General features: G+C 39.7%; 1 protein-coding gene across 3 annotated transcripts in view; it reads left to right on the forward strand.

Moving 5' to 3' along the window:
* AKAP12 (A-kinase anchoring protein 12) overlaps positions 1 to 19,042 on the forward strand; it is a 62,658-nt gene that overhangs the window by 28,609 nt on the left and 15,007 nt on the right. For 2 of the 3 annotated variants that reach the window (XM_080998322.1, XM_080998323.1), the window contains exon 2: positions 7,659 to 7,776. In XM_080998322.1, coding sequence (XP_080854448.1) covers positions 7,659 to 7,776 — 118 coding nt within the window. Of the gene's footprint in view, positions 1 to 7,658; positions 7,777 to 13,411; positions 13,557 to 19,042 lie in introns of those variants that run through there. The other variant, XM_080998324.1, reaches the window with a different exon arrangement.

The raw sequence follows: 19,042 nt of genomic DNA on the forward strand, positions 1-19,042 counted from the left end.
TCAATTCTATTGCTTTATATCCTACAGAAAAATGGAGACTTCTAGGCAGAGCTGATACTTCAAATCAGTTTACAAGCAAAAGGGTTGGCTGTTCTGGACTGTGAGCCATATTAAGAGCATCCTGTACTCTTTAAAAATATGCTCTGATATATGCCAAACTATTTTTTTTATTTTATTTTGTGGTGACTGAAGCTGCCAAAGAAAAATTAAGACAAATTATGGGTCTTTTCCCATGGGGTTAAGACTCTTCCTCGTGTGCTTTATTAGTGCTAGGCATATTAAATGTTACTTTCCCATTGTTTAATTGTGCAAGTTTTGTGGTTGAATCCTAAAAAGATTTGATCATATAACATCCAACATCACATCAACAGCCTTCTGTGGTGAGTGTGATGATTTTATATTTGCAGGGCATTCACAAAAGCATGGGTAAGGAACCTTCTGAGATATGTCAGCCTAAAAACACCATCCAATAGGCAGATTTTTGCAGATTACCAGGAACTTGGGCCAACAATTTCAGTGCTTGAAAACAATTATCCCCTCTGTAATGAAAACAGTTGCCTGGGTGATCTCACCAGGGTGGTTCAGTGACTGAGCACTAACAAAAGGTAGAGGATGCTCTCTAACTGGTTTTGGGGCCTGCTGATGTGTATATCTGTTGGCTGTACTTAGCTCCTTGAAATCTTTGCAATCTCCACCGGAATAACTATCAATACCCTTGATAACCATACAGTAATTATATACTGTATCCACTTCTGAGCTAAGGGATTTAGAACTATTTGAAATGCTTGTTAATTTAAAAAAGAAAGAAAACCAATAACTATTACTGTTTTCATTAACATTGAAGGTTTGTCCACGTAGAACTACAATTACCTTGTTTATCAAACTTACTAGCCACTTTTTAAGCAAAAGTAAATCAAAGTGACTTACAAGAGGAATCTGAATAGAGACCAATCATCCACATGACTCCTGAACATTTTACTGATGCTGTTGCTCCTAAGAAAGGCAAGGGGAGCTGGATTGTGTCTGTCATATTATTATTATTATTGTTATATTTATTTATATCCCACCTTTTTCCTGGACTGGGATTCAAGGTGGCTTACACAAATAAAAACAATACAAAGTTCAAAAAGTCAAAAAGATATAAAAGATAATCATTGATTAAACTGTAATAAAATTTTAAACAATATATAAAAACCCAGTAAATAATACCCCCGAACAGTGGATTGGTGTGGTTGCCCTTTTTCTCACTTGAACTATGCACTTACGCCTGGGTAGCTAATATGGAGATATATTATTCAGGTTGCTCTTTTAGTTCACTATTAAAGTAGGACAGTTATTTGGTGTGGATTTAGAATTGGGACTGCCCAGCCACCACTGCCAGAGCTTTGAGAGAGCAGGGGGTATTCAATCCTTTCCCCTCTTGCATAGCTGTCAAGTGTCCCTTATTTGAAGGGACAGTCCCTTATTCCAGCGCCATGTCCCGCTGCTGTCCCTTATTGATGGATGTCCCTTAAATGTCCCTTAAAGGATATCCCTTAAATTTCAAAGGAAGCAGCTCCTCTCCCTCCCTCCCTGCCGGCCAGGGAGGAGGGAGGCTCCAACTGTGTTGCTTGGCTGTGTTGCTCACCCAATAGGAAGTCTAAGAACGACTGGGGGGTGGAGCTTGCATGCCTTGTGTGTGGCTAGTTAATGCAAGCTGAGGGGGTTTTTGAATGCTGAACGCCATTTTGTTGCACATGCTGCTGCAAACTTTGCAGTGCAAAGCCAGGCCGGGGAGCCATCTTAAGTTGAGGCTGCATAGGCCTTGTGGTGCATGTGATTCAGATTCTAGTCAGTTGAACCTCAGGTTACAAAGTTGGTTGGACAGTGTCCTCGAAGCTACCAGCATGAGTTTGACTAGACTGCAGGAGGACAGGAAGACTGGAGTGCCTGGGACAGGTGAGGCTGCAGGTCCCTTATTTTGGCTGCTGGTCCCTTATTTTGGCTGCTGGTCCCTTATTTTCAAATCTGTAAGTTGACAGCTATGCTCTTGCTCCCCTCTTCTTCTTACTCTTCCCTATCTTATGCCTGCTGCAGCAAGCAAAACTGGCAAGAATGTGAGGAAATGTGTGATTTTGTTTAGATTGGGCTCATTTGATCTTGAAGCAGTTCTGTCTTTTTCTTACCAGTAAAATATTTATAGTGACCGTATGGAGGCTTGTTAGGATATTTCCGTTCCACCTTAAAAGGGAGCAGGCTGTGAGTCAGAGTCTGCGTATTTCCTGTTCACAGGATGTTTATGTTTTCTATTGCTTTTGTTTCTCTCTCTGTGTCGTAGACACTGAAGCAGGCAGTCACGGTTTTCTTTGTTCTGATCAACGCTGAATAAAACTTGTAAATAATGCTCTCCTGGGTGCGACTTCTGCTGTGCATTATCTGCTGATAAAGAGTGTGCATCGGCTCTAGAATGTTCTGGAACTCATGTCGCTAATTGCTGATACTGCGTGTCTACGGGAGATCGATGGATCGTCCGGCAGCCAGCTTGGGGGCCATGATGGACTTTATCTCCCTGGCAGTATCCCAACAACAGGTTATGGGCCCAGATTCACGGCACTTACAGGAGAGTAAGACTGCAACAGACTGCGTTGAGGTATGTGGAGGAAAGGCGAAAGTGAGACTTTTCGTTGCCGCGGCAAAGTCTCTTTGAACTCCATCAGACTAATTGGTCTGGGAGCTGCGCCAAGCAAGCTTCGTGATTTATGGCTGCCAAGATAAGGAGTCTCTGAAGTGAATAGGGCTCAAGGCTCAAGTAAAAAGCTGGAATGGAGTTTTTCCAAGCTTCTGAGGCTGCTGAGTGCCTAAAGTTAAATCGGCACAATTATGGGACCTGGGCTGTGTGGTGTGAGAGCTTGCTTCGACAGTTTGGAGTGTGGCATACTGTGTCTGAAGCCCCTCCAGTTCCTCTGACAGATAGATGGAGAGCCCAGAATTCGAGGGCCATTGACGTAATAGTCTTGTCCGTCTCTCTGGAGGAAATTAAAACGTTAGCTGGCAACGTGACTGCACGTAAGATGTGGAATGCTTTGAAGATAGCCCATTTGCCAGTCATCCCAGCCCAGAGTTTGACTGTATCGGAGGTCCTGGCTGTTTCCCAGAATGCGAGAGAATGCAGGGATGCCGAGGGCACCGATTGCAAGCTGCAGGGGGAGCTGACTGTCACGTCATCCCAGGCAGCATTCCAGCCTCCAGGGGGAGCCAAGGAGTCGGCAGCTGAGAGCTCTGTTTCTCATGGAGCCAAGGTCATCCTCACAGATACCGGAAGGCCAGAAGTAAACAGAGGCAGATGCCTGCAGATGGCCCGAAGCAGAAGGGGGGTGAAGAGCCCACGCCAGTGGAAAACAAGGCTTTGTTTGCTGGCACAGCTTCACCAAAGGCTAAAGGCAAGTCTGATGGCCAGGAGCAGGGGGGCAAGCAGAAAAAGCCCACGCCAGTGGAAAACAAGGTTTTGCTTGCTGGAAAAGCTGCTCCAAAGGCCAAAGCCAGATTTGTTGTAGATTCTGGTGCATCAAGGCACATTGCCAACAATCGGCACCTGTTTATCTCCTTCACGCCTCAAGATGGAGAGATCCACCAGGCTGACACTACGCTATACAGATGCATTCTAGGCAAGTTGAATTTCATTGCTAGATGCTCAAGACCTGACATTGCTGTAAGCACTAACCTACTTAGCAGACATGCTAACAATCCTACTGTTCAGGATTGGAAAGCTCTGAAGCGCATAGCCCGCTATTTGAAAGGTACTTTGCACTACAGGCTGAGGTTCACCAGTCAGAAGACTGGAGGTCTTGAAATCTTTGCAGATGCAAGTTTTGGAAGTGACACCACGGATGGTACAATCACTTCTGGAGTATGCTACATGTACAACCGCTGCCTGTTTGACTGGTTGTGCAAAAAGCAGACGACAGTGAGCCTAAGTTCCTGTGAAGCAGAACTCAATGCTCTGTCATTTTCACTCATGGATTGTGAATGGTTGATGCAACTGTTTAAGGACATCAGAGTTTCTGTGAAATGTCCTGCACAAGTGTATCAAGAAAATAGATCTTGTTTGGCTTTGCTGAACTCAGAGAGTTGCAAGCAAAGAACCAAGTACTTGCAGATTAAGCTACATCGTGCAGGAGAGTGTGTTCAGAAAGGACTCATTCAGGTGTCCTACATGCCAGGAAATGAAATTCCTGCTGATCTGTTGTCTAAGGTTGTTAACAGAGAACAACTTAAGGTTTACGTACAAAGGTTGCAATTGGGTTGAACCACAGGTACTACAGGTTACACGGAAAGGGGGAGGATGTTAGGATATTTCCGTTCCACCTTAAAAGGGAGCAGGCTGTGAGTCACAGAGTCTGCATATTTCCTGTTCACAGGATGTTTATGTTTTCTATTGCTTTCGTTTCTCTCTCTGTGTCTTAGACACTGAAGCAGGCAGTCACGGTTTTCTTTGTTCTGATCAACGCTGAATAAAACTTGTAAATAATGCTCTCCTGAGTGCGACTTCTGCTGTGCATTATCTGCTGATAAAGAGTGTGCATCGGCTCTAGAATGTTCTGGAGCTCATGTCGCTAATTGTTGATACTGCGTGTCTACGGGAGATCGATGGATCGTCCGGCAGCCAGCTTGGGGGCCATGATGGACTTTATCTCCCTGGCAGTATCCCAACAAGGCTAACTACTTGCTTGCAATGGATTGATTTTTATGGGAAGTGGTTGGATTTGATTAGTGTTAGATTTTTTTGGCTCATGCGGAAAGGCTCTCTCTCCTGTTAGTTTTTTGTTGCTTTTAAAAATAATGTGTGAGTTTGAAGACTCTCGCCGTTATTTTGCTCTTTCCATTGCTGCTGAACTGCTTTCAGTCTATAACCTAGGGTGATATAATCAATACTGAAATGGTTACTACAGTGTCACTTAAGGATTTTCAAATCTTACAGGGTATGGTGCAGCTGAGTAATCTATCAACACAAGACGTTTTAACAGTGTGGAAAAATATTTCAGTATGCCATTTAGTTTAATCAGTTGTTCAGACAGCTGGATCTAGCTTATTTTAGGAATCTGTAGTAGAACTGATGTAGAAGGATTAAGACAAGGAGGCAAAATTAGCACTAATGCATTTGGGCCTGGTATGTGGAATCCTTGGAATGATCCTGGGTCTGGCATGAGGAATGTTGGGAATGATGGTGATTAGAAGTGGAGGAAGACATAGCTATATCTGCCGGATTCTCTGAGAATAATGGGCAAAGCTTGCTACATTCATCAGCATGCTAATACTGAGTTTCTGAATGCTATATTTGAGGAGATAGTAAGTTGAGGGGAACAAAGGCGGAATGGAAAGTCAGCAGACATTAGTTTCCCTTCCATTCTTAGAAGGATGCAACCCATTTGAATACAATTCATTGTTTGTGTGTTTTAAAGCCAATTGTTTCATCAGTTTTCCCTTTAGAAAATAATAGGGTGGAATCCGCCTGGTGCAAGGTAGAAGATGGCTTTAGGGCCTGCAGGCAGAATAGGCAAAAATCCTCTCATCTTCTGTTAACAGATGCCTTCACTACATTGAAAGCTCTTCTGTGAGCCCAATAGCATCAACTGGGTACCACCCATAGTTTTTATGTATTGTATGAATATGGAAGGAATAACCCTGGACCTCTGGGCATTTCCAAACTGTTGTTCTTTTGTGGATTAGATTTAGTTGCATACCGGCAAACTGAGGTTGTACAATTAAAGTGTATTTGGCAAAAAGCAAAAAGAAAAGACTTTTTTTCCAGTAAAGAAAGTGACAGGAAAACACTTTGGAGAATGTGGGATAAGTACTTGCATGATGCAGCCTTATATACCCTCCCTGCAAACAAATCAGAACCGGTGCTTAGTAAACAGCTGACATCATGTTAACCCCCCCCCCCCGAATCATGTAACCTGGGATGAATTTTCAAGAAGCACGTCATCTGGTAGCAACCTCAAAGCTTTCAGCCATCCTCACCAAAGTCGGTCCCTGTTTTTACTTTATTTTCTTGTTAAAACAAGTATCCCTATTTTGCCTTTGGGGGATATATCTCATTAGTGTGTGCACATGTACTAGAATTCTTCTCATTCCAGTCCTTGGTCAAGTTTCTAGAAGTTGCATTTTGACTCTAGTGCACATGCATCTAAATGCCAGTGCACTGCTTCCCATAACTGCCTGTCTGGATGGCTGCAAAAAACAGTGTTGAACAGACTATTGCAGTGTAAACAAACATCAAGCAAAGAACCTTAAGCAATGTGTTCTTTGTATTGGGAGGATGAAAATTTCAGACAGTGATCCTTGGTGTGAAAATAAGTTACCCAAGTACACAAATGTTAAAGAGTACATAGAGGTCAAGTGAGCAGTAAATGAATTGCTGGCTCATGCAGCATGCATTTTTAATGATGTTATGCAAATCCGTGTTTCCCCCATGAAGCTAAGTGAGCGACTTTGGATAAGCCTTTGGTTTTGTGAGGATTAAATATAGTATGACCTCTCCTCAACAAAGGTAGCAGAAAATGTCAATAAATGAATAAATAATATCAAACTGACATAGTGCTATTTCCTGTATTCCTCATTTGCGTGTTCTTAGCTAAGTTTTTGTGCTTCTCAGCCATGTTCCAAAACAATTGCTTTGAATCTGACTGAGTTGAGTCATTCCAAATGGAATTGAGAACACTGCTTTAATATAGTTGACATAATTGGATTAAATTGCAGAACAGATCTTTCTGAGAAATGAGGCAGTTAATGTGAGTGCAAAGTAAAATAAGTAAAATAAGTAGCTCTGAGGTGCTAATGCAGTGGGACAGATTGAATTGACCCACAAAGTTAGTGCTGTGGGAGAATGTACCTTTCCAAAACAGTCTGTGCATCATTAATGCAAAAATATTTTGAGAAGTAAATATGCTGTCATAACTTTTACTTTGTGATTTTCTTTCCACAGTAAGAAGATAAACAATATATTCTGACAGTTTTTAAATTTTTGCATATAGCTGGCTTGCCTGTGGTTACAGTTGTATCATTGTAGAGTCGTCATAGATAATGACTTATTGTGTACTCTTGTTTATTTTACCTGGTGCTTTCTTTGAGGAATAGCCTAAACTTTTAAATAAATTCTTGATTTGTAGATCAAGGATCTGTCTTTTTACCTTGTATCATGTAATTCTTTGTATGGCAGTATAGAAGTCAGAGAGACACAAGGAATGTTTATGACACCCATCCCACCATTATCTAAACCTATCAAGGCCCATATTTGGCCTGAATACCAATAAGGTAAAGAGTATAAATACTAACTGCACATGGTACTTCCCACAAATTTCATTCTGAGAGTTGACCCCTGATGTTTTATTTTGAGCAAGTTGATCTGTGCTTGATTCTGCTATCCTGTATTTCATATTTTTTAAAGATTTTAGAGATGTCTAGCGTTACACTTTTGTTTAAAAAATGCAGTTTATGCTGAAATGTGGGTTGACAATATTTTAATACAGCCTGTAGCACATAATGTATTTTATAAATGATAAAGCACGTTCATCTCTGAAGAAAAAAAGTAAATGTGATTTTTCCCCCCTAGCACAAGGCTTGACTTACAAAAGTTTTTGCTCTCTTTCTTCCTCCAATCTCTCTCTTGGCCTGTGCAGCTTTTACAGAAGAATGGACAGATATCCATTATTAATGGAATTACAGAAGAACAAGTGGAGCTCAGCCTTAAGCCAGAAGAGCTGAAAAAGGAGCAGGGAGAAGCAGTCATAACAGATGGTAAGTAGATGCCTATAATGACATGGAAGATTACCCAGGACTATGGGACACACAAAAGGAAATTGGTACCTTGAGCCCTTTCCTATCGTACAAAACATCACTTTATTAATTTAACACTTTGATCCCAGGTTCCTTAATTGGGGATGCCCTCCCCCAAACAAATGATTGGCATTTCCAGCTTTGATAGTAATGACCACCTGTTGGAGAAGAGCAGGTGCCTGGATAAAGCAGCCCTCACCGCCTGGTCCAATCATAATCAGTAATGTTACAGATTATTTGTAATAGTAAAGGTTCAATCTAGCTCCACTGCAGGTACTGTACCAATATGCATAGGTTGCCTGTATTGTCCAATATGACCCTGTTCTTCCTGCCTTCACCTAAGTGCTTACATGTGTAGGCTATATAAGGAAAGGGAAGCACATGTGCTCCTCCCATATCCTCATCCAACCTTATTTCTCTGTACCTTTTTAGTTACTTGTGTTCTAGAGCATATACAAGTTGTAGAGCACATGTGCAGAAGTCAAGTTGAGGGCACAATATCCATACATGGACCTTTCATTTCTTGCAACAGCCCCTGTGTGCAAACCCTTAGAAGAAATGGGGCTTTCTGAACCCGATGGGAATCTTGTGTGTGGTGTTGTATCCAAGGTGAACTGGGTTAAGCCCAGTGTTTTTGAAATATGTTTTCATTCTTCACTCCCTTACTAATAGTTGATATCTCTAGAGAGGCCCCGAACAAACTGTTTGTGTTGCAAAGAAAACATGCAGCAAGTTCATCCTGTTGTTAGAAAGTCCAAATAACTTAAGTTTCTCAATCATTGTGTAAATGTTTCGGTGTTTTTATGTTGGTTTAATATACCCAAATTGCTTGCTGAATTTGGAGAGACCTCTGAATGTTAGAAACTTTTTCTGCCTGAGCACACCTGCTCCTGCTGCTGAGCCACAGCCTCTTATATGCCTATTTCTTATCTTGTCCATTAATAGAATCACACTTTTAAAAGGCATATGTCTGCAGTCCTCATAGCTCAGAAATGAAGTTTTATTTATTTTCATTATAGATGGTAGTACAAAATCTCACCAAATTTGTTTCGGCCTCTGTTCTTTATGCCAACCATGTTTGCAACCCATATTATTTATAGTTTTTCCCATCACTACAGTGCCATAACCTGACAATCTTCAGGGTGAAACTTGACATGCTGATTTTGACTGACCAGCTGCTTTTAAGTGCAGATTTTTAGTTGTTCTAGTGTATTTGACTGATACTAGTACTGATACAAGTTTTCAAAAAGTCACATGAGGATTTAAATAAGTAGTACTAACAGTAGCTTTTGTTTTAATTTATCTGTTTGCTATAAAGGGAACAGTATATATGGTTACTGTTGATGTTATAAAGAGCTTTTCATCTTCTCCATTGTTAAGATTGTATTTGTTTTTTCAGAAACCCTTTGATATAGAGGCATAACTTCAAAAACTTTCATATGCACATTCCCTGCAGTTAAAGCTTATCCAGTTTTGGGCTCATAGGAAATGCTCTGTTACTTCCTTCTTTCTATATACAAAAGCTGCTGTTAAGACAACATATTCACTTTTTACATGTTTGATAATGATTTTGTGTAGGCAAAGCTCTCTTAATTCCAATTGTGAGTCAGGAAGGGGAAATGTACTGGGTAGCCTTATCCACAGTCCAATTAAGCTGATGTTCTTAAAACCAGCTTTGTCCTACTGATTAAGACAGCTTTTTAAACAGTTTGATTGGAGAATGTCAGGGATGACGCAGTGTTTATAGTCGAAGTCTGTTATAGTCTGTTTCATGGCCTATTTGAGAGAGAGAAAGAGAGAGAGAGCAGTAGGGATAATGGTGGCAACTAGGTTTTTTTTCCCATGCAAATTATATACCTTTTGATATTTAAAACATTAAAAAACTAAAACAGATTAAAACACATCAGTGTTCTAGATACCCAAATACATTTGTCTAAACACAACTGATTTTAGCAGGCAGCAAGAAGAGTACAGTCATACCTTGGAAGTTGAACGGAATCCGTTCCGGAAGTCCGTTCAACTTCCAAAGCGTTCAAAAACCAAAGTGCGGCTTCTGATTGGCTACAGGAAGCTCCTGCAGCCAATCAGAAGCCCCGTCGGACGTTTGGCTTCCAAAAGAACACTTGAAAACCGGAACAGTCACTTCCGGGTTTTGATTGTTTGGAAGCCAAACCCTCGAGAACTGGGCTGTTCCAAAATCAAGGTATGACTGTACAGCTATATCAGTTGGCAGGGAATTCCAACGTATATGCACCGCCACATTAAAAAATTAATTTCTTACAAATGTGGAACAGATATTATGTGCCACCTGTAAAAGTGGCAGTTCCGCAGATCAAAGCAATTGAGTGGGCATATATGGGATGAAGTGATCTCACAGGTAAACTGATCCTGAGTTGTTAAGGGCTTTATATAGCAATAGTAACACCTACCTGGCCCAGTAGGAATCCTAGATCCTAAGCTTAGGAATTTAGAGTACAGTAGACCAGAAGGAATGTTTGGTACCAGGAACTCATCAGGTAAGGATTTTAATACCAAAACAAATAAAAGTTGGAGACTCACTAATGTTGGTCTTCAGAACAGTAGCATAACTTGCAGTTTTGGGAGCAAAAAAAAGTGCTGAAATATGTGTAAGAGTGTTGAAAATTGTGTATGGACACCAAATCTCTGCGCATCTGTCAAGCTTGCTGGGTAGCCTTCAACAACAGCATCTTCCTTTGTAAATATGATTGGGGTATAAATGAGGTGAAGACCGTAAACGGTTGTACACCAAAAAGTCTGTAAGACTTAAAAACTCTTAACAAATCAATATTGTGGATTCAAAAATAATACAGTCTCTTTGATTTAGAGGTGACTGGTTTGTGATGGTGTATGGGGCTGGGCATTTCATTGGAAGGAAAATGTTCACAAGGTAATAGGAGTAGCTGAACTCTTTCTTAAACAAAGCAGGTAAATTCTTCTGCATTCCAGACTAGCTAAATCACTGAAATACAAGAGAGGGCTTACCAATGAGTCAAGGGGCCACTTCTCACATTACTTTTTCCTACAGAAGAACTGGACCTGTTGGTGTGGAAAGTGCAGAAAATGCGTGCCTGCTTTATCTTGAGATTAGCTAGACATATTTCTATTTTACCACTGAGACACATCTGGTTTCCATCAAACATTTGCTTGTCAGATGCTAGTCCTAGCAGAAAATAGGAAGTATTTTTCTGGACATTCTCATATTACAGCCCACATGTTTCTTTTTTGCTCTTTCTTATATACTTTTAACTTCTGGAGGGTCTTGATGAGAATCAGAAATGTCCCTAGTTTACAATCATGGTTTTCAGGGCAAGTGCAAACCATAGTTTCCCAGTTCAGATATAATGTTAAATTGGTTTGCTGTAAACCAAGACATAATTCATTAAGTAGAGCACAGTGGAGAGAGGACTACACAAGCATAATACTTGCTTCCTTAGTGCATAAATGCTTAAGAGGAGCCCAAAAGATCAAGCTAAAGGCCTATGTAGTCCAACACATAGTCCAGAACATGTGAAGACATGTTCACAGTGGACAACCAGATGCCCACAGGAAGTCTGCAAGCAGAACCTGAGCACAACAGCTCCCCCCCCTCCTGTGATTCTCATCAATGAGTATTCAGTGGCATACTGTCTCCAACCATAGAAAATATAGGGAGAAAGGTAGAAGACATGGAGGTAGAAGGTAGAAAATATAGCTGTCGTAGCTAGTAGTTATCGATAGCCCTATCTTCCATTAAGTTATCTAATTTTTAAAAAAAGTTATCCAAGTCCGTGGCCATCACTACCACTTGGGAGTTAATTCCATAGTTTTAACTATGTGCTTTGTGAATAAGTATTGTACTTTCTTTTGTCTGTCCTGAGACTTCCAGCCTTCAGCTTCATTGGGAAATGCTCTCTCTAAAAGTAGCTGGAAATAGTTAGTGAAAACTGAAGGCTTGCTTTTTTTGGAGGGGAGTGTCATGGAGTGAGCACAGCTGACTGGCAACCTGAATTTGAGCAATCCATGCTACAATATTTTGTTGCAGCTTCTACTTGTTAATTGTAGTTTTATATGCGATACAATTACCATGGGAAAAATGTCACGGCATATGCTGTTGCATCTGCATCGTTGCCTTTGTCAGTCTTGGGTTTGTGTTTTGTTTTTGCTAAGGTTAGGGCAAAAGCATGTCAATGGTTTTCAAATTATTCATTGGAATTCTGGGTTACAGTGGTGCCTCGCAAGACGAAATTAATCCATTCCGCGAGTCTCCTATTAATGGCTTAGCGGCTATTAGCGGCTTTAAGAAAAAGGAAACAAACTCGCAAGACGTTTCGTCTTGCGAAGCAAGCCCATAGGGAAATTCGTCTTGCAGAACGACTCAAAAAACGCAAAACCCTTTCGTCTAGCGAGTTTTTTGTCTTGCGAGGCATTCGTCTTGCGGGGCACCACTGTAGAAGTTACTGGGATTGTTCAGTGAGAAGAATAGTAATGTTAGATAGTGTCTGAAGGACAACTCATTCGTCATTACTCACCTTCCTCTACAGTGCACACTCTGGGCCAAATGAAATGTAAAACTAAATGTGTGAGTGTTCATTTTCTTCTCCCTTTTTAAATAACAGCTTCTGGAGATAGGTGGGTTTGGGATCAAGGTGCAAAGGAAGGAGGTTTCAGCCTTTCCCTTCCATTATGGATCCATGTGAGAGAAGCTGTCTTCCTGGGTTTAGTCATCAGGACTATGACTGTGATAGGAATGGCATGGTGAATCCCCTCCGTGCTGACATGATCCTGATATCCCTAAGCTATTTAGGAGAAAACTAGACATGTTATAAGGTATTCACACATTTAACTTAATGTTCGCACATAATGCTGAACCGAAACATGGTTTATTGCATCCACAGCTATGGATTAAGCAAAACGTTAAACGTGTAATTTGCTTGTCTGCAGTCTGACAAATTTCATGCATTTGAACGTTAATGAAAATGTTCCACACTATTTGTATTTCATTGCAATTTGATCCCACTGTGTTCATATCCCTCCCATCCTGCACCCCAAATATGTATACGTAATTGCCCATTGAATATAATGTTTCTTGCATCAGATGCAGTGGTTTCCACAGCCTATGACATACTATGCCATAATTGCCATAATAATTGCTTTGGCATTTGAGGTGTTACAAGGTTGCAAGGTTCTTCACTGAACTTTCAACCATGGCATTGAACTGTATATATGAGATTAAAGTTCCCAGAGGAAAGTGTCTGGTTGTTGGAATATTCTTATTTTTGTATATAGAAAGTGGTTCTGGAAATTTTTCTCCTTTCACTTAGTAGGCTTGTAGTAAATATGAGAGAGAGGTATGTTACACCCTCCTTGATCTAAAGGACTTCCAGTGATCTGCATAAAGCCCTTTGTAACAATAGGGGAGGTGGTTTGGTCAGAGGGTGGAGATCTCATTGTTAAATTTAGGAATATAACCTGCCCACTCAACGAGCAGCTAAGAAGGGGATGGGCCACAGTGAGCTGTCTGTCAAGGACCAGTCTGCTGAAACACAACTTCAGTCTGCCTTTTTCATCAGACACTGAAGGACTGAAACGTGTTTCTCTTAGCTCTGCTTCCCTCCTACCTCCCTCCCTCTGATTGCACTGTGACTTGGAGAAATAAAAATAACGGAGTGTCTTGCTTTGAGGAGAGGAAAATCCAGGTTGCCAAAGGGTAGAGAAAATGCTGGGAACTATCACTCTAACAGGTATGAAATGTTTACATTTTGAATTGTATTGATGGTTCTGTTGTCTCTTTGCGATGGTGATTCTATGCAGCAGCACTTTTGTCCAGGACTCAAGTATGTGACACACATATTGGAGCAGTTCTTTATTAAACCATGTACAGCATAGTCTATACATGTCTACCTGGAAGTAAATCCCATTGAGTTCCGTGGTGCTTATTTCCAGATAAATGGGCAAAGTATTGCAGCTATAATAACTTTTAAAACTTATAATTTATGTTTAAATAGGAGTGGGGAAGTGTTTTTGGATTAAAATCCTAAAGCTGCAGCTCTATGCACACTTACCTAGAAAGCCTGTTGCAGTTACATTTACTGCTGCGTAAATATGGTTGAACTTAAGCATCTTTATGTGGTTGAGTTAGGTCAATTTCCCTACATGTTTACGCTTTAAATTAGGAAGTTTAATTTATAGAACAATAGATTTCAAATGCAACAGTATTTCTTAGATTACAAAGTACTTTAGGATGAGTGATTTTATATTGGCAGGGGTACGCTATATTCTCTGGTATCTTTTCTACTCACAGAAGCTTGCTTGTTTTTGATCTTTCAAATGCCAGAGAATTCTGTACTTAATAAGTTTTTTAAAAGTTTCATATCCCCCCCATTTACTCTTTAGTCATGTCATTTAATTACCATATTATTTCACTTAATTTACACTGTGAGTTTTCTCTCAGCCATTTGATCCTAGGTTTCATATTTTTTTGCAACCTCCCATGTCTTAAAAGTAAACTTCCTTTTCCTTAATTTCCATTATCCTTGACCCCAGGCACAACCTTTCTACATAAATAACGGAGCAAACATCTGTTTTAACTTCTGAAGTTCAAGTGATCACTGCTCACTTCATCTTATTCATTAAAAAGTGGACTATGTATCTGCTCATAAACACAAAATCATTAAATTGGAGTGATTTAATTAGTGTGCTTGGAGGGAAGCTATAACCCCCTCTGCCCCCAAACTCCTTTACAACTTAATTTTGGAAACAAAGACCTTTGGAAACTCATCAGTATATTGCTGAATGGTTGGGAACAGTTGCTGAAAAACAATACTTAGAAGTGCCAGGGTTTAGACACTTCATTTTATCTTTCCTGCTGAGATGCTTGTTGAAACATTCCATCGTTTATAGAAAAAAAAGAACAGTGATGGTGGACAGTATAGTATATTTATTGCAATATAGGCAATAAATATTTTCAGCTTATGCAAATGTTTTACTGCATCTCTGTGAGATTTCCCCTCAATTTTGCCTATTAGTCATTTTTGTTTGATCTTTTCTCATAAACATTAAATAGTACTAGCACCAACAAACAGAACTATGACTTTTTTCTTTTCTTTTACAATATCAGTGCTGTGGAATGTATATGCATCCCATGTGGATAACCGAAGGAGACCAGTTCTGTTTTGACTTGACTGTTCAGAATGCTAATGTGTGTGTTATCATTCTGATAGTAAATTGGGACATCTTAAAACTCCATATGTCATATACAGTTATATGCCAAAATGGCTTCTCTTACAGTTGTAAAGTGCGGGTTGAACTGACATCACCACAGAGGTCAGTTCATTTGTTTAATGTAGGTAAAATACATTTTAAAGCTTGCCCTGCGTAGCCTTTTCTAATCTCAGTGTAACTGTATCCAGCAATTGAATTCCTATAACAAAAAGCCAGCTTATACTTGGGAGTGAAGAAGTATGGCAGTTCAAATTCATTCTTAAATTGTTCAGTTGGACCAGCTGTTGTTAGACTCATGACAGTGAGCAATTTTCTTTCCACATTAAATATGTTGTAACACTAGGTACAAAATAGAGCTGTGAATTTTTTAACAGCAGTTGGTTTAAACCAAATATTTCAAGGCAATGACCTACTCTCAGTTAAACACAATCAACGACACTGATGGTAGTAGGATTAACTATGAAATAGAGAGACTATTCTGGTCTTAGATGTTTAAATATGGAATAAACTTAAGTTTTGTTTTAAAAATTGTTTGGAGACTTTCAGTGGCTAGAGAATTTTGGAACACTAGAGACCCGGGTGTGTATGACATATATCTGATGGATACAGAATGTAGAGAATTCATGGAGAAAATCCAGGGCAGGGCAGCAAATCCTGGGGGGGGGGGGGGGGGAGTCAACCAGCTCCAGATGTTGACATGGTTGACTGCAAGCACATGAGGTGTTTCAGATTTAACTATTACAGCCTGAGAAATACTTTCTGTCTTCCAACTACAAGAAATGGTATCTCTCCTTTCTTGTAAGGAGAGTGAGAAGGTGGGGGAAACGGAAAAAGTTTGAAATGTTTGTTAGTAGTAAAATGTATGTGTAACACTTTTTAGGTATTGTGGCAGTAGACACTCACTTGATTTTATTCATGTTGGAATGGATAGTTTATCTTCCTAATCAGGGCATCGTCATAAAACAACTGCTTTAAGGCCCAATAGAGTTTTCCCTAATGACACATTTATTTAGAGTAATAAGGAAGTGTTTTCTTTTTACATTGTATGTCAAATGACTGTGAATGTTGGACCCAAATTTCTAACAGCACGTTCTAAGTAAGATAAGCTCTATAGTACCAACCACATCAATATCAACTGTGGGAATAAATGAGTGCCTGTGTATTATACGAAGGGAAGTTGTAGTGAAGAGAGATTGAGTACAAGTACTTGCAACAACTAGTAGCCATAGATGTAATGTGTATTCCCGTGACTCATCCAGCCTGTGGAGTGGGACTGGATGAGTATCATGATTTTGAATATGCATGTTCTCATTTACACCACCTGCATGCATACCTTGCCAGATTTTCCTGGCTTGATCAGAGGACTAAGAAAGGGTGCCTTTTGCTCTTTGTTCTGCTTTTCATTCAGTCTCAGAGAAGGCTTAAATCATTCTAATGCCTCATTAAGGCTTTTTTGTTGTTGTTTTTTTTAAAAGGTATAGTACAGGAGTGAGAGAATCTCAGCTCCTGGTATTCTGGCTATATAGAAACCTGAAAAAGTCATGCTGGTGTCTAAAGTATAAATTAAAATTGTGATTGCAGTGCTGGAGTTGATCCTTCTTCAAGGTCCTATTTTTCAGATTAAAATCTTCCTCTACCCCAAAGTATTGGGGGCACAGGGGGAGATGAAACTTAATGGAACCTTAAAAAAAAAAAAGCTAGCTGAAATTTCATTACATGTATACATGTGACATTCAGTTAAGCTGTCTCGTCACTTCTTTTCAAACTGCACAATTAAGAACAAAGTCAGTAATGCTGACTTCATTGAGTCATTACTGCCATATATAAGTATGAACTGGCATTTCAGAGAAGCAAACCACAAACAGCAGAGTTATACTAAGAGACACTGTTCTCTATGGTTGACAGATAGTTTTGAATGTCTTTAGACCTGAAATCAACATTGTTTACACCATCCCTTTGATGTAACTTCACATAAAGCTACTCTGCAAAGTAATGGAGGGCTTCTTCCAATAGTGAGCAGCGTTGTTGGGCACTCACAGAATGGAACTATGGAGGAGACTTGATGTAGGACAGGGTGTGGCTAAAGAAGCCTTGGGGTACAATATTTGGATGTTTGGGTGGAGCCACTCCTTGACACACAAAGTGGTTTTCAGCATTTTCAAGTTGATCTGGGGTAAACCTTTCTAGAATTGTAATTAGTACTCTTAAAAGCAGTAATCATACTTTTTCAGTGAATTTTATTTTATTGGCATCATTGCTATTCATAGGCATCATTGAAAGTTATTTTGCTTCGGCATGCTTTTTCTTATGAATCCATAAGCATAGCATATCTTGATTTTTAAAAAATACATTGAATGTAGTTACATCCAATCTCGTCTATATTATGCACCTAGTATTTCACATAAACCTTGAGATTTGTTAAGTAAAATAGCAATGAAATACTGCCCTCTGCTGTTCATTTTTGTCAACAAATTAGTTTTTCTTTTTGAAGATAACAGTTTTGCTTCTGACATGTCAAATGACAATGGAACAATAAGACAGCGCCTGATAAACTTGCAATCATCCACATTAATTTCTAAATATTATGGTCTGCTTCACAAGTCACTTTAAATGAGAGTTAAACTAAACTGTGGTTTAAAGCTGCAAACTGTTGTAGCAGTTTTGCTCCTCTGCTGGGAATGTGGCTTGTTTGGGGAAAACAAGCCACAAACCTTGATTCGAACATAACACTAAGCCAAACCACAGCTTAGCTCCTAGCAGCATGGTGATAGCTGGAGCAGAGGAGAAGTGAAATGCCTGTCCTTTCAGCAGCATTCACCCACATGCTGTGTGCTAACCTCTAAACCATAGTTGAAAATGGTGTGTTAGTAGCAAAAGGAATGTGTATCTCAACAGGTAATGCTTTCTGGGACCAATTTGTTTATGTTTTAACTTATATTCTGCTTAAATTCATAGAAATTATATCCTACATTTCCTCCCAAAGGAGTTTAGAGTGGCAAACAACAAGCAATAAAAACACATTAAAAACAATTTGAACACAGATGCAGACTGGGAAAGAACTCGACCTAAAAGGCTTGTAGGAAGAGGAAGGTCTTTAGTAGGCACCAACAAGACAACAGAGATTGGGGGGGGTCTGTTTAATATTTAAAGAGAATGAATTCACAAGGGTAGGTACCACAGCACTAAAAGCCTAATACCTAAATTGTGCAGAACAGAGCTCATCATAAAATAGTATTTGCAGGAGGCCTCCTTCACCTGCAGAGTGCAGGGGTCAACTGGATGTGTAAGGGGTGAGATGATATTTATGTATCCTGATTCCAATTTGTATAGGGTTTTGTACACTAAAACCAGCACATTGAACTTAGTCTGGTAGCTAATTTTCCACCTTGTAGTCTTCAAGGTGGCTTATGATACGGAATAAAGCAACAAAAAATCAATCCACTTAAAAGAACAGCAGCAACTAAAATGGATTCCTAATAATAAGATTTTCCAATCCAAATTCTCAAAAGGTCTGGCAAGGTAGATCTTGTCTTTACTGAAGTATTAAAAAATTGGTAACAAATTGTAGCTGAACAGTTCTTCAGGTAGAGGTGTGTGTTTTTTTGGTCTTCAAAGCATTCACCAGAAAGTCTCAAAGTAAAGTTATGGAGCAACTGAATAATAGATTTCTCACAGAAACATCCTAAATGTGGACACTTTTCTTTTGACAAGCAAACATTCTCAGGCCACTTACTGCAGCTTCATCTCATTGCAATTTTAAGTAAAGCTAAATGCATACAGTGTATCATAGGAATCTAGTGTATGGTTTGAAGGTTGCTAGTGATAGGTGTTTGTGATTAAGCAGGTCCAATTACAGCAGTTGTAGTAGACCTGGATTTCTCCTGCTGTAAAAAGCCTGGGAAACAGGCCCAATACTGTACTTGCCCAAATCTAGTACAATTATATGTAGTCAAGGTTCTTAGGTAACTGGAAATCGTTCAGATTTGAATTGCTTGGCCTGTTGATA

The sequence above is a fragment of the Podarcis pityusensis genome (genome assembly GCF_964106645.2).
Source record: "Podarcis pityusensis genome assembly, chromosome: 3".
Classification (NCBI taxonomy): domain Eukaryota; kingdom Metazoa; phylum Chordata; class Lepidosauria; order Squamata; family Lacertidae; genus Podarcis; species Podarcis pityusensis.